Genomic DNA, 14770 nt, shown 5'->3' with positions numbered 1-14770 from the left:
AAGTAGATTTGAGTTACCAGGATATGGAACCAAGGGGTTACTAGCTTCTTTCAACTCACAGTAAAATGTCCTAATGCAGGGTCAAGTTGCAAATGGCTGAATTTAAACCTCAAAGGTATTTTGTTTGTTTTTAAATGGTGTAACACATGTTGGCAGTAAAACTTGCATTAATCTACATATCAGGATGCCTTTCACCGGAAAGAGGGCACCAGTAGAAGTTATTAAGGATTCAAAACAGTTTGGGTTGGATCAATTCGTTACAAAAGAATCTGGAATATATCTAAATTTAGAAAAAAGGCTCAGATTTTCTGAGTCAGACATGTTCACCACAGGCCACTTGCTTTGCTTCCCCATCCATATGTTGGGAATGACAGTACATACCTTGTAAGGTCATTGGGAACATTACAGATAACGTATGGTCAGTGATAATGTGCCAAGTGAAGTATGTGGCCTTCGTAAATGGTACCTCTCGTGCCGTGCTGATGAGGCTGGGCTCAGTCGCCTGTGTCCCGGACAGTCCTATGTTTCTAAGAACTAGCACGACTTCGAGATAGAATCATGTGACCTAAATATATTTTCATAATCACTGCTGGCTGTATTCTGGGATAAAAAAAAATGTAATGCAACCGGATGACACAAAACTTGAGTTTATTCCAATGCATGTATACAGTTATGCAAATTCCCATAAAGCAAGACATTTTTAACGCATGACAATTACAGATTGGCTGCTTACAACTAACGGACCAGCTAGTTAGCGACAGCTTCCGAAGCCACGCTGAGCCAAGTAAAGGAAACACAAGTCATGCTCCTGGAGTGAAATTGAGGTCTTAGCACTGAACTGGGAGTCAGAAGACCTGCTTTATTTTTTTTTTCTTACAATAATTTTTATTTTGTTATGTTAGTCACCATACAGTATATCCTTAGTTTTTGATGTAATGTTCCATGATTCATTATTTGCGTATAACACCCAGTGCACCATGCAACATGTGCCCTCCTTGATACCCATCACCGGCCTATCCCAATCCCCCACCTCCTCCCCTCTGAAGCGTAGGAGAAGGAAGGGAAGAATGAAGGGGGGGTAAACAGAAGAGGGAATGAACCATGAGAGACTGGACTCTGGAAAACAAACTGAGGGCTTCAGAGGGGAGAAGACCTGCTTTAAATTCCAGCAGGGGGCTTCCTATTCCCTAAACCAGAATTAGCATTAACATTATACACAGTACTGTGAGGGTCGGATAATTAAATGATTTAAAGTGAAAACAACCAGCCAAGTGCCCAGCGCACAGCGAATAGTCAATCAATATTATTCAACTCTGTAGGCAAATGCCTTAGAGCATTGAGGTACACATGGAACTTGAATATTAATTGAATATCCTTTGATATTAAGGATAGAATGCTAAAAAAAAAAAGGTGGTTGAATTTTGCTGCATTCATCAAGTATGTGCTCCTGCTTCAACTAAGCCGCACCCCAGGGCCGACAAGAGTCATTACGGTGGCTGTAACCTGCCCTTGGGGACCCACATCATTGGCCAACTGAGAAACCATCCTCAGACACCCCAAATTCTTCTCAATTTCCCTATCATTTTCCAGCAAATGTTTTAGATTATTTACTATTTTTTAAAGGGATTTAAAGTCCTTTCTGAATCCCAGGAGACACTGAACCCAAGCCCAGGACAGCAGGTGTTTCGCAATGTTCCAGATGCACTCTGTTTAGCTCCAAGTACAAATTCCACACTTTATATACAGCCTTTGCGATGCGACTGACTCCATATCATGTCAAAAAGTGTCAGGAACGAGATACGTCATTTTGAGAGTTCCCTTCTGGACTGAAGTCTGGCCAAGGTCTGGCAAGGACCTAACTGATTTCCTGACCCACAAGGATCTCCAGAGCACTTTGCGGATTATGGGGAGGAGAAGATCAAGACTGAAATGTACTGAGATGGGTTGCTATTCTTCGGTGAGGTACTAAAACTGAAAGAGAAGATTAACGATGATTCCATAAATAAAAATGAAACAAACCACTTTAAAAACCATCACAGTGGAGAGACAGTGAAGAACAGAGAGTTCTGACAGAAGCCTCTCATTACCCGTTGGCTTTAGACAGAGCAACAAGAAACAGCAAGCGAGGACTTTACCTTCAGAGTCAAGACTACATTTTCTGGCTGTGGAAGTCAAAGCAGTTGAGGAGTTGAAGAGAGGAAGGCAGAGGCAGCATGCATCAAGAAAACAGAAAAAGTTACATGAGCAATTAACCACCACTGAGAACGTTAACATTCCCTACGGAGAAAATCGAGTGAGAGGAGGAGCCACGTAAGACAGGAACATAAAACCGGAGGGTTTATTAGAGAGGCGGCCTCTAGGTAGAGTCAGGCCTGGAATTTACATCTGAAATTTATAAATGGATTTCTTGAAAGGTTCTTATCAATATACTAATCAGTTGCGGCCGGGGCGGGGAGATTAGAGGGAAAGTTACACATGAGCAACACACTAACCATGTGGTCTTCGCACAACAGAGGACCAGCAGCGGCCTAGAGCCCCAGCCAAAGCAACAGCTTCCAAAGTGTCCTTCCTCAGCTGAGACTCTGAGGGCATCAGCATTCCATGGACTCCCAGCATGTTTCATTCAAACCTCTTAATGTGATCCTGTTACTTAATCCTGGCTTCGTGTCCTGTTCTTCTTGACCATTCTGTTCCTAAGAAGAACCTCATGCTTCCCCTTCCTCCCTCCGGCTCCCTGGTGCTGCCTCTTCCCCCAGAACATTATTCCCTTCCCTGCTCTGCTCATGAAACTCAAGCCTGCCTGGATGTTGCGCCCTCCTGGAAATGTGTCTTGAGAACCGAGTCTGGGTTTGCTTTCATCCCTGCTTCATGCTGCCTTGGAGCCCACACTTGCCCCACATGGAAGGACTCTCCCATGGGAGCACTGCCCGAGCCATGCTGTTCGCTCCGAAAGAGCAAGAACCATGACGTCATGCTGACCATTCATTCTGTCGCGAGCACCCACCCCGGGACCTGGCATGCCACAGGGGCCCAACTGGAATCAGGTAACCTTATGAACGGAGGGAGTTCCCTAAATGGTGATCCAGAGATAGGGCTGGACCGCCCCGCAGTGAAACAGGAAAATGAAGATGCAATGAGTTTCCCATGAAGTGAGATTCGCTCAGTGTCGCCTTTTGGTGGGGAGAGGGAGGTGACAGGTATATGAAAGGGGACAAAGTTAGTGTTGTTGCTACGGTGGGTTTTAAATATCCTCGTGTGGCAAAATAAAATTGGGTGGCTCTATGTCATTCCCTGGATTACTTTTTTGGAACTGTGTGCTCTGGAAAATCTAAAAGTTTGGAAACTATAGCTTTGGAGGGCAGATTTTCACAGATGTGAAAGAACGATGATTGTGATATTAGTAACTTTTAAATGAGGCATCCGACACGTTGGGGTGAGCAGCTCAGATACACATGCCCTCAGGCATCTTGAATGACCCCGGGCATGGGCCTCACAGGCTCCTTGCGTCCCAAACTTACTACCATAAACACCTCATAGCACGTGAAAAAAAACACTGGCTTCCGCCTCCTCCCCTTGAGTGGGTATCAGATTTGGGTAAACACAGGCATCTGTCTTGAAAGCAAGCCCCGTATCATGGCTATGCTCAGGTGGGTTTCGGAAACCTGCTCTCAGCTCTAAGGCTGATCGTTCTGGGCTGAGGCCGGGGCAGAACCACCTATTACAACAATCAGCGGATTCTCTCGTGTTTAGTTTTCCCACTGAGGGGTCGGTCTGGTCTGACATGTCTGATGGGGTACCAGCAAACCCAGCAGTGGAGCTGGGCGCATCTTTACCTCTTCCCTGTCCATGCAGGCTGTCACATGGGTATAAAGTTATTTTCATGCAATGCAGCTATTTGAATCCCACTGTGCTGCTTTGGGTCTGTGACTCCCCACTCCAGTTAATTACCCATTATTGTCACCCGGGGACCATTTGAAAAATATCAATAACCAGCCAGCCCTGACCAACTACATCAGAATCTCCGGGGGACGGGCCTAGACCGTGTTGCCAATGCTACTCTGAGCCTTCGTGACCTTCCTGACACAACGGGGATAAGCAGAGATCCTACTTTATGCAGTTTTTGCAAAGAGAACAAGAGAAAACAGTGAGCAGCAACACATTTTGTGCATTATTCATTTCTAAGCGCTTTACATATACTATTTAATGTATGTTAAATGAGTTAATACATGTGAAGTGCTTAGACCCAGGTTCCCAGAGTAATGCTCAATCAGTCATCATTATCATCATCGTCATCATCATCATCAGAAGTAATTATAAATGCATGTTAACATTCTCATCTCTCACCTCCAACAAGCCTCAGGCAATGATCCTGGTCACGGACTATCTCGCACTGCTTCCTCTCTAAATGCTTCTGAGATCCCTAGAAGGTACTTTCCTTACTTGGAAAGGAGAGTGTGTTCTTACAGGCAGCATACCACGTGCCCCCGGGGCGGCAGGAAACAAGGAACTCACTCACTTACCTTTCGCAGACATGTAGGTGGGTTGCAAATACCAGACGCCCACCTGGAATGCTGACCTGCCATTTCCTAAGTGCCAAATCGATATCCATGACTGTTAGCACTAGTGAGGTCCTAAAAGGCAGCGGGGACGAGGCCCAGGCCCAGCACCTGCCCCCAGTGGAAGGTTCAAGAAAGGGAAAGGTAATAACTGAGGGATGACGTGAATGAGGAGGGGCAGCCGACCAAGAGGCTGGAGTGGAGAAGGACCATGCCCACGAGGAAACGAACCCAGGAGGTCATCCCAAAGAAGCTGGCCGCTCCTACGGACAGGGATGCGCAGAACGAAAAGATGGAGGTGGGGGCGGGGGTGCTGCTGGGAGAGCTGTCCCCCGGAAAGGTTTCTACAGGTACAGGTGGCACTTAGGGGTTGTTGGTGGGAACCAGTCGTAATCATCTACCTTAACTGCCCCGAACTATGCATTCTTTGAAGACAGGAACTGGATCCTTGTATTTAATGGAGGAGCCGATGCTTGACAAGCTCGGCTAAGGGGCTCTCTTGCAGAAAGCCCACGTGAGCTGGGAGGAGGGTGATGGTACGCTGTTTCCCTTGGTTTCCAGTCAGCCAGAGACTCTGGGAAGGGGCTCACCCCCATGTGGATCCGCGAGGAAACGCACTCAGGTGCGAGCTGCCCGTGTAAGCTCTACCTGACGTCTGTCGTGAGGACAGACTATTCCTCTGAAGACCAAACGGGGTAATGCTTGTAAGTCATGGACAAGGGCACCGCCGCCAAGCACGTGCTTCAGAGACGCTAGGAACCTGGGGCTATGAGACTCGTCGCTCGGATTTCCATAGCTTCCTCTGCCGGGTCCTCAGCTTCCCTCATGGCTGCATAATTCCAAGTCCTGTGCCCTCCTGGCCTTCCATTTCTGCCCGACCACTTCTTCCCAGGGATGGTTACGCACTATCACGGTTTGTGGCTTAATAGGTCGAAGGCTGGGCACGGTGGCTGTCAGTCTCTCCATGCGGCCAGAACACTCGCGTGAGCGGCAAATTAGACACTTTAGGACGGCAGTCCAGTGGCCAGGGTGGAGCCTAACTTTTGTTGGTGGTGTGCTTGTCAGTTTGCAGTTAGACTCATCTGGGTACGAATCCCAGTTTCACCCTTTAGTCACTGGGTGACCTTGGGCAAGTCCCCCAGCCTCTCTGAGTGCGGGATTCTCTTGCCTGTGCAGTGCACAGCTCTTTCTGCCTCGGAGAGGTGTCATTGTGAGGATTAGAAACAATGTCAGGCTCCTGAGCCAGTGTCGGCCCGGGGTGGACAAGAAATGTTGGCTCTTAGTCTTACAGAGAGGGCGATGACCCAGTCATCAGAAGCAATGGAGCAGCTTTGTGCCCCCAGCCAAGTGCTCATAAACAGAAGTAAGGCTGTATTTCTCATCTGCTCTACATGCCTTGACGTCTCGGTTTACATGCCAGCTCTACCGTGGAGTCTTTTCCTGATTTCCCAGGGGCAACAAGAATCCCCCTTCTCTGAACATTCACGGTCCTTTATCAGAACCTCTTATGTGATGTGAACCCCCCTTCATCTCACAGCCCAGTGTCGATGGCATTAGTCTGCTGGGGCCACCATGACAGAGTGCCACAGGCCAGAGGGCCTGAACAACAGAAGGGTATTTCTCACAGTTCTGGGCGCCGGGAGTCCGAGATCAAGGTGTGGGCAGGGATGGGGTCTTCTGAGGCCTCTCTCCTTGGCTTGCAAACGGCTGTCCTCTCCCTGTGTCCTTAGGCGGTCTTTTCTCTGTGTGTGTGTCCTAATCTCCTCTTCTAAGAAGGATACCAGTCAGACTGGATTAGGATCCACTAATGACCCCATTTTAAGTTAATTACCCATATAACAGTGCTATCTCTAAACACAATCCCACTCTGAGGCCCTGAGGATTAGGACTTCCACCTATGAACTGGGGGCACAATCAGCCCATAGCATCCATGTTTATTTCTTATCCCATAACCTCCCTTCCACCAACGGCAGGTTGGTGGAGTGAAGACCATACTTCCACATGTTTGTCCCCCTGCCGTGCCTTGTTCCTACTCAGCATTCTGTCAGTAGTGATAAAATGAATACATAAAACAAAAGAGAGAAGAATTAAAAAAGTCAAGGAGGAGAGGGGCCAAGGATTGTAAAAGCACTACCTTTAACTTTCAGTGGAAGTGTAAAAAGGAGGCAGTCGTGTAAAGGGAGCCCTATTTCCCTTCCAACGTCAGGCCCCGCCCTTGGAACAAAAGGTCTGCTGAATGTTTCTGAAGCTCCTTATGAAGAGAGTTCACTACGAGAGCACCCAGCTGGGAGGTCACTGCCTCAGCGGCCCCACCACCATCTGAGGGCTCACCAGAGGTGCTCAGCTCAGGACAAAGAAAGCTGAAAAGGCTCCTTAGGGCCACTCATGGGGCCAGACCCGCCCTGCGTGACTGGGTGATGAGAGAGCCCGTGGGCACCGGTCAGTACAGAAAATGCTGTTGGTGTCCCCCACCTCCCTCAGGCCTCAGTCATCTCCCTGTGCCTTCTCAAACTTCTAGCCACTGGCATCTTCAACTCTGCGCTTCCTTTTCTGGCCATGGCAGGTCAGAAGTGCTTAGGGATGAACACTTTTCCCCACCCCCACACAGCCCTTAGCCTGTGTGCCTTCAGTCTCGGCGTCTGGATCCCTCAGCTCCCTCACCCTTCCCGTGGGCTAATTCGGACACTGGTGGTTTGCACCGTTTCCCCAGCAATTCTATAGGATGACGCTGCAGTCGCCCCTCGTGGCAGGTGGCGTCAGGCTGCACCCTTTACAGGCCGCCCTCCCTGCCTCATATGATCTCTCTACTTCCCAGCCGGTGTTGCCTGCACCTCCGGAACAAACGACTAGCCGTGAGTCCTGGACTTCTGATCTGCTGGGGAGGACTCCACCCAACACAGCCAGCACACATCTAAGGGGCACACATCAGACTAGACCCGTCAGACAGCTCCCTCCCCAGGTGCCTGGCTTCTCTGGTGTCTTCGCCTCACCGAATCCCGCTTCCCTGGACAGCTGTGGAACACATGACCCAGCCCCACACGGAGGGGAGGATTCAGGTCTTCCATCCGGGCTCCGCTCTGCCTCCTCTCTCCACTTCCCCCCACGCCAGTGGGTTTTGTTCACCTACAAAGGCACCTGAGGTGGAGAGGAGATCAGGCACTAGGGAGCTCCCAATTTTACAGGAGCTCCCCATCGAATGCCAAGCCCGCCATAAAGGACTTGCCCAGCTAAGAATCCTGCCCTGGGTAGTGGCAGCCCAACACCGGCTCCAACTTGCCGGGGGCTGCTCAGAGACCCCTCAGGGTCTCCGGACCCCATCCTCCAAGGCCTGGACCAGGTGAATCACACTACCCCCACCCATTCCTTGGCAGAAGTAGTTGGCATTCAGGCCAGGCTGCTGATGGCACGCTAATTGTCAATATCGATATAAAAGCCACAGTCACTTTGTTCCGCCCAGGGAGGCAGGCAGACCTGGGCAACCGTGTCTGGGAGACCCCTGAAGCCAGTGGCATTTAATAATGAAAATGCCTTCCGCAGTACTAGGGAAGGCCTTGAGCACTAGGGAGACACGGGTTCATCATCTCCTACACACGTCAATGGGTTTTAGATAAGGCTTTCCTCCCCGGCTTCTGTGTTTGTTTTCTCTTGAGCATTGTTTCATTGAGATTGTGAACAGGAGGCACGGTAGCCACAGCCATGCACCGGGCAGGAGCTCACCGCCCTCCCCATACGCGGCCCCCACGCCCACTGGGAACACTGTCATTTGCGTTGGCTGTGGCTGGCCATTAAAGAATGTCCACCATACCTCTGCTTTTATTGTTCTCTTGATAATCGCCGTCGTGCCAGGGAAGGAGAGCAAAGTGCCTAATTCTGCAGGACAAACAGCTTGACAAACAGATTCAACTATTTTTTTTTTATTACCCCAACATTCAATTCAACAAACATTTGTCTATTTATTTCTCTGGCAACCCACACTCACGGTGAACCGAAATCAAAAGAATACACTTCAGTTTAGGTAGTCGATCGTTGACGCAAACGGAGTGAATGAGGGGAGCAGCACCTTGGTGTTAAGTAGAAACACACAAGGTCTTTTGATACTTTCTGAAAATACTGTCCACTCGTGTTAGCGAGCGTTCAGGGTCCAGCTCAGCTCTCCTTCCTCTCTCCTCTTTCTCACCTTGTGCTGGCGGCTCACACGGTCCCCGAAGCCTGGGATGCCAGCAAATCCACCTCCCCATCTGCTCCAGCCCCGCTTATCGTCCTTTTCACCACAAGCCCCCCAGTCACCTTCTTACGGAAGAGCTTCCGGTCAGACTGAATTAATTTCATCTACATTCCTCTGCGTGTTACTTGTAAATCGACCCATTTCCTTCTCCTTCTTCTTTAAACAATTAGGTAGGGTCTCTGCCATCTGGCTCTTCGCCTCCTGAGACTAGGGGCTATTTTCCTTACCTCTAGCCCGGGTACGTGCACACACAGAGCCCTCAATGGACCTGTTCAAATGTGAAGCTGCTTTTCAACAAACTATATTTTAAAACAAAGTACACATCTCTGTTTCTAGAAACGCTCAAACAATTCCACGTAGTTAGGGAGTTCTTCTCCCTTAGCTAAAAGAGTACCGTAATACTTCCCTTAAGGAAATTCCAGTTTTTAAATGACATACACCTTGAAAGGAGAATGTTTCTTCGAATCCTACTTTTGGAATTTCTGCTGTAGTTCAGATGGGATTTATAAGGTGCTTCAAAATTCCATGAAAGTTCTTAGTCAAAAAAAAATTTACAAATTTCACAGATTAACTGATTGTTTAAAGATTTACTTCCAAGTCAGCCAAAATTTTGTACATACTTACTTTCATAACAAATATATCAATAAAAATTACCTTCTCATACTCAGTTGAGAAGTCAAACTTCTTTTGTAGAATTTTTCTTAAAATATCTGGGGGAAAAAAAGCCACAAGAGAATAGCAAGATTACTTTTTCAGTAAAAACACAAAATGCATATTTAGGAAATAAGGTCTATATATACTCACAAATTATTGTACTTCTATGTAGTATTCTTATAATTTTATTCCTATTCCTTTTTTTTTTTTAAATGTATTTATTTTAGAGAGAGAGAGTGCATAAGCAGGGGGAGGGACAGAGGGAGCGAGGGGGAGAGAATCCCCTAGCAGACTCCCTGCTGAGTGGGAAGCCCAATGTGGGGCTCCGTCCCAGGACCCCGAGATCATGACCTGAGCCCAAATCAAGAGTCAGACGCTCAACGACCAAGCCACCCAGGTGCTCATCTTTGGTTTATCTTATAGATTAGGCTTCTGTTCTAGATATCATTGGATGTAAGGGGTCCACCGATGATTTTTTTTAATTAGAAATCATCCATTTATTAAAATATATTTAATGACACAGGTGATGTTCATGTGTTGCATTTGGGAATCCTGGTCTAGGTAAGAGTTGGGAGGGAGTCCAAGCTCCGCTAGTCTCTGGGTGTCTAAATCTTGGGTGAAGAATTAACTACCACAAGCATCTTCATCTGCAAATCGGGATGATGTCAGTCCCCACCCTCGAAGGGCGGCTTCGGCCCAAGTGAGATAATGTGGATAAAGAGAACAATCCAGGGCTCGGCACAGGGCGGGCACTCAGTGTATGCGGTCACTACCACTCTGTGGATGGATTTAGGAAAAGTCTGCCGCTGAGCAGTGTGCAGGGTGAGTGCTGCGTGGAGGACGGGAGTCTGGCCACGGGGTACCCACTCGCTTTTCTCGCCTTTATAAACCCAAACCAACCAACCCAAATGAAAACTTAGGATTTCTTCTGGGGAGCTGCCCCCTTCATCCTCTCCGGTCACACTGACCAGGGAAGTGGCCCCAGAGAGATGGATCCTCACTGGCCTAGGTGGGCAGATCTGCACGTGTGGCCTGTGAACCACTCCCCCCCCCCCCCCGGAATCCTGGAGTCCTGAAGATCTGCTCAGGGTGCCCACGAGATGGAAGCAGAAGATGTTATTTGCCATTTCACTGGGTTGGCATTTGTATTCAGAGTGGAGAAGCCTGTAGTGATTTGGCACGAACCACGCAGTGTTCACTGTGTTCGCCGCTGCCGTGAACTTGAGGAAGACAGAAAGCCCAGTTACACGTCAGAAGAATCTTGGTGAAACATTACAAAATCGTGATTTTATCAGATCTCAACCTCTGAGTAACCATCTTTCTATTATTCAGCGTGAGGACACGGAAGTATACAGAAGGCGCTCCTGTTGCACACCGCCGTATCCTGCTGCCTCCAGAGAGAGCACTGGGTCCTCGTTTAAACCCTCCATGTGTCTCACGGAGCACTGTTGTCGCTTGGAAGAAAGACAAACCATGGTTATCCAGCCTTGAGTATCTTGTAGACATTTTCTCTAAAATGGAGAAAGTGGAGCTTGCAACTTCAAGAAAGCGGCGGACAGGACTTGTTGCCAGTGATAAAATTAGAGCATTGAAGCAAAAATTAGAATTTTGCAAAATTTGTATCCGGGGGGTTGACAGACGCGGGATTTTACCGCATCGTTCTCACTCCACGTTAACAGGTTCTATCCATAACACGTGCAGCGGGTGCTTCCCTCGCAGAGCTACGTGGAGGCAGGCGAGTACGACACACGCGGATCATGTGTCGGCCGTAGCCTCCGTGAGACCGCGACAGTCTTCCGATGTCAAACAGACGATCCCATCAGTTCGCCGGGGGACTCTCCCAAGTTCCTGGGATCCTGGTGGTCCCAGGTGTCGAGGAACGGTCCCAGCTACACCAAACAGCACTCCCTACTGACAGCTCACCCCTGTCCTTTCTCTGCCAGCTGGGCCCGTCTCTCCGCCAAAGCGGATCCGAGGCTTTGAAGCAGGGATGTTCTCCCTCCCTCTGGTGTAGAGCAGCACGGCCCGAAAGAAATTTTTGGGAAGCCATACAAGTCATTTCAAATTTCCTAGTAGCCACATTTAAAAAGTGAAAAGAAACAGGAGATTATTTTAAATTAATTTTAATATATGTTGTGCTTAATCCAGATACATGCAGTGTATTGTCTTTCCTATTTGCAATCAATATAAAAATATTAATGAGCTACTTTGCAGCCTTCTTTTCACATTAAGTGTTCAGGGTCTGGTGCAGATGCTCGTCAGTACATCTTAGGTCAGGTTAGCCACCGTTCAGGTGCTCAGGGGCCACATGTAGCCGTGGCCTCCCTACTGGACGACACAGGGTTAGAAGCTACAGGTCATCCACCTTGGAGCGATTCCACTTTACCCAAAGCGTCAAGGCCCCTGACCTTCTCCTTAACCCCCCCCCCTCCAGTGCACCCTGTCATGAGAACACAAAATGAGCACGCACGATATCCATGCTCCCTTTGCCTTCCCTGTGTCTCTCTAAGTGGCTCTGAATCCAGGTAAATGAGCATGGGAAAGGCCTGTAGCATACAGCCCAGCATCTTTATTTGTAAAGCCCTGGCATTAACGCTCACACCTCCTGTGGGAAGTCCTGAAGCCCCGCCCTAGGAAACTCTATCTCAGCTTTAACATGTGTGCTGCTGGGGAGACCTTTGAACCGACGATGGTCCATCTCAGAAAGCATATGGAAGACCCGGGGCCCCATTTCTGCTCCCCGAGGCCCCGCCCCCCCTGCTTGGTGATTCTGCTGCACCGTGATCCTCTGTGTTTGTCTCCGTCTTCCCGGCCAGCTCCTTAAAGGCTTCCAGCAGAGACTATCTTGACCTCTGTTCCCGGGTTTCAGAGCTCTTTGTGGTATTGATGCTGCATAAACAGAATATGATCATAAAAAGTGTTGCTTCCTTTCCGTAGATCAGAAGTCTGTGATTAGTTCCTGGTATTGCCTGGTGAGCGAGGAGGCCATTAGCACTTGGGCTACCACAGTGTTATCCTGACCTCCGTGAGACCTCGGTGTGGACAACAGTGGCCACCTTGTCGTTCCTGAACTGCTCGGACAGAGCCTGAGAGAGACTTAGCATGGGCCAGACAATTCCCAGAGCCCAGGGAAAGATTCTCCCTGCCCTGAACTTGGGGAGGTATCTGGCCACCTTTCCCATGTGGTGATTTATTTTCCATTACACCAATCCTGTGCTCTTTCCACACCCTAACAGTTGCCTCTTAAGACACAGCAGTGGGAGGGAAATATGGAAGCCAGCGGACAGGAAGTTCTTTTCATGGTGGAAGACCGCTTCTCGGTATCTGGTCTCATGAAGGGGCTCTGTGGGTCTTTCCACCATGATGGTGGCTATGAGCCTCTCTTCAGTCAACGTTTAGAGGGTACCATGTCTTCTTACCTGGGATTTAATTTTAAATTTCATGTGCTGATGAAAATTAAGGAAGGTAGCAGCAAGGGCTAATTCTGACCTCTTGTGTTATTCTACCAACTTAGAAAGTAGGTTGGTTTTATTTGGTTGGTTGGTTTCAGGTTTTTTGCTGTGTGTGTGTGTGTGTGTGTGAATAATTTCTCCATGGATTTTTTGTTGTCTGATGCCACACAGCAAGATAAAATAAGAAAAGCAGGATCCATATATAAAAAAATCCATCTTCCTTATCTTAGTCAAAACTCATCTTTGACTAAGATATTTCTGTTCCTTAACTGGCTTCTCTTAATACATATGTAGGCTCTGGCCCAAGTTGGGCAAAATGAGATTCCACTCTTGGAATGTTCCTCTTGGGAAATGGGTAGACAACTTAAACACACACACACACACACACACACACACACACACACACCAAAAAACCCTGCCGTTGGCAGTTGATTCCTCAGATTTGGGATGAACTTAAGTGGTCTTGCAAGGATTTTGCTGGTACCTATTTGACAAGACTTACCTGGCTAGGTCTCTAATTAAAGGATGTGCTACCTTATATCTTCTAAAGTGTGTTCTTGCCATTTATTGGGAACAGAACCTCCCCAAAGTGCTAAATTATATTTAAAAAGTGTTTTTTAAGGAAGAGATTTTAATGTCTGATGTAAATAAACATTAATATGTTGCAAGTAATCCTTTTAAGGTTTTGAAAATTTATTTATTTGCGAGGGGGAGGCAGGGGGGAGGGAGAAGGACAAGCAGACTCCCCATTGAATGCAGAACCCAACCAATCTCATGACCTGACCCTGAGATCATGACCTGAGCGGAAACCAAGAGTTAGAAGCTCAACGGACTGAGCCACCCAGGCGCCCCATTTCTTAATCTATGTAAAACAGTATTATTTGTAATGCAGTTCTTGAGAAAATACTTTTACAGAATGTTATTTTGTTCGTAGCGGGTAATTTTTCTGCCAAAAGTCTTCTAATTTTAGTTTGTTTTATTTTAAAGGCTTTTAAAAAAGTTTAGTAAAGTTTCATATTCAGGTCATTTTAATTACTCTTTTTGCTTTTTTTTCCTATCTGATGTTTTCTAGTCTCTTTAACTAGATGCAGCAGAATTATTAAAGACAGAATTATTAAAATTAAACCAAAACTGAAGTGATAACCTTAGAAGCATTATGGTGTTAAGCATCAAAATTAGAGACTAAAACATACAGAATGGGTTTTTCTTTATGAACACAATTTAGAGAGTGAATCTTTTCTTTAATCATTTTTTTCCAGAAATGTCAAGTTAAATATATTTGTACTCAGAACCCTTACTAATAAAAATTAAACACACACACGTACGCACACACAAACTAAGGTCTCTCAGGCACATAGTGTTTGCTTGGAAATGTGATTAACTAAGAGCATAAACAGTGTTAAGTGTTCCCCCGTGGAGACACCACCGTGTCCCTCTTTGACCTCCAGGGGCACTGTCTTAAACTCCTGTGGTGTGGGGGGGGGTCTCTCTACTAAGAATGACATAATCTGTTAATTTATGCATTAAATCAACACTATAAAGTAAAAGATTTTATTCAGGTTTCTACTAAAAGGATTAGTTTTATAAGTAGTATAAAATAATATGTTTAACTTAGAAACTTACAAAAGCTAGGTTTGTGAATGTATAACTTCCAAAATTTAAATATTAACTGAAACTTTAATCGTTTCTTTCCAGGCACAAAAGACTTTCTGCAGGCTCTTAAACATCAATTTGACAACTCGCCCCCTCCCCCACGCTAGACCGAATCCCTGAGGGGAGGAGGGGCAGGTAGGCAAACCAAGTGGAATGCCTGACAAGTGCAGAGAAAACACAAACCTGGACAGGTCAAAGTGTTAACTTCCCGGATGTGCCGGCATTCCACG

General features: G+C 47.2%; 1 protein-coding gene across 1 annotated transcript in view; it reads right to left on the bottom strand.

The window, feature by feature from the left end:
* PROM1 (prominin 1) overlaps window positions 1-14770 on the bottom strand; it is a 98454-nt gene that overhangs the window by 51854 nt on the left and 31830 nt on the right. The window contains exon 2 of the mRNA XM_008685797.2: window positions 9436-9491. Coding sequence (XP_008684019.2) covers window positions 9436-9491 — 56 coding nt within the window. The remainder of the gene's footprint in view (window positions 1-9435; window positions 9492-14770) is intronic.

This window comes from Ursus maritimus, unplaced genomic scaffold (genome assembly GCF_017311325.1).
Source record: "Ursus maritimus isolate PB19 unplaced genomic scaffold, ASM1731132v1 scaffold_8, whole genome shotgun sequence".
NCBI classification, from domain to species: domain Eukaryota; kingdom Metazoa; phylum Chordata; class Mammalia; order Carnivora; family Ursidae; genus Ursus; species Ursus maritimus.
This window is presented reverse-complemented; position numbering and strand designations above follow the sequence as displayed.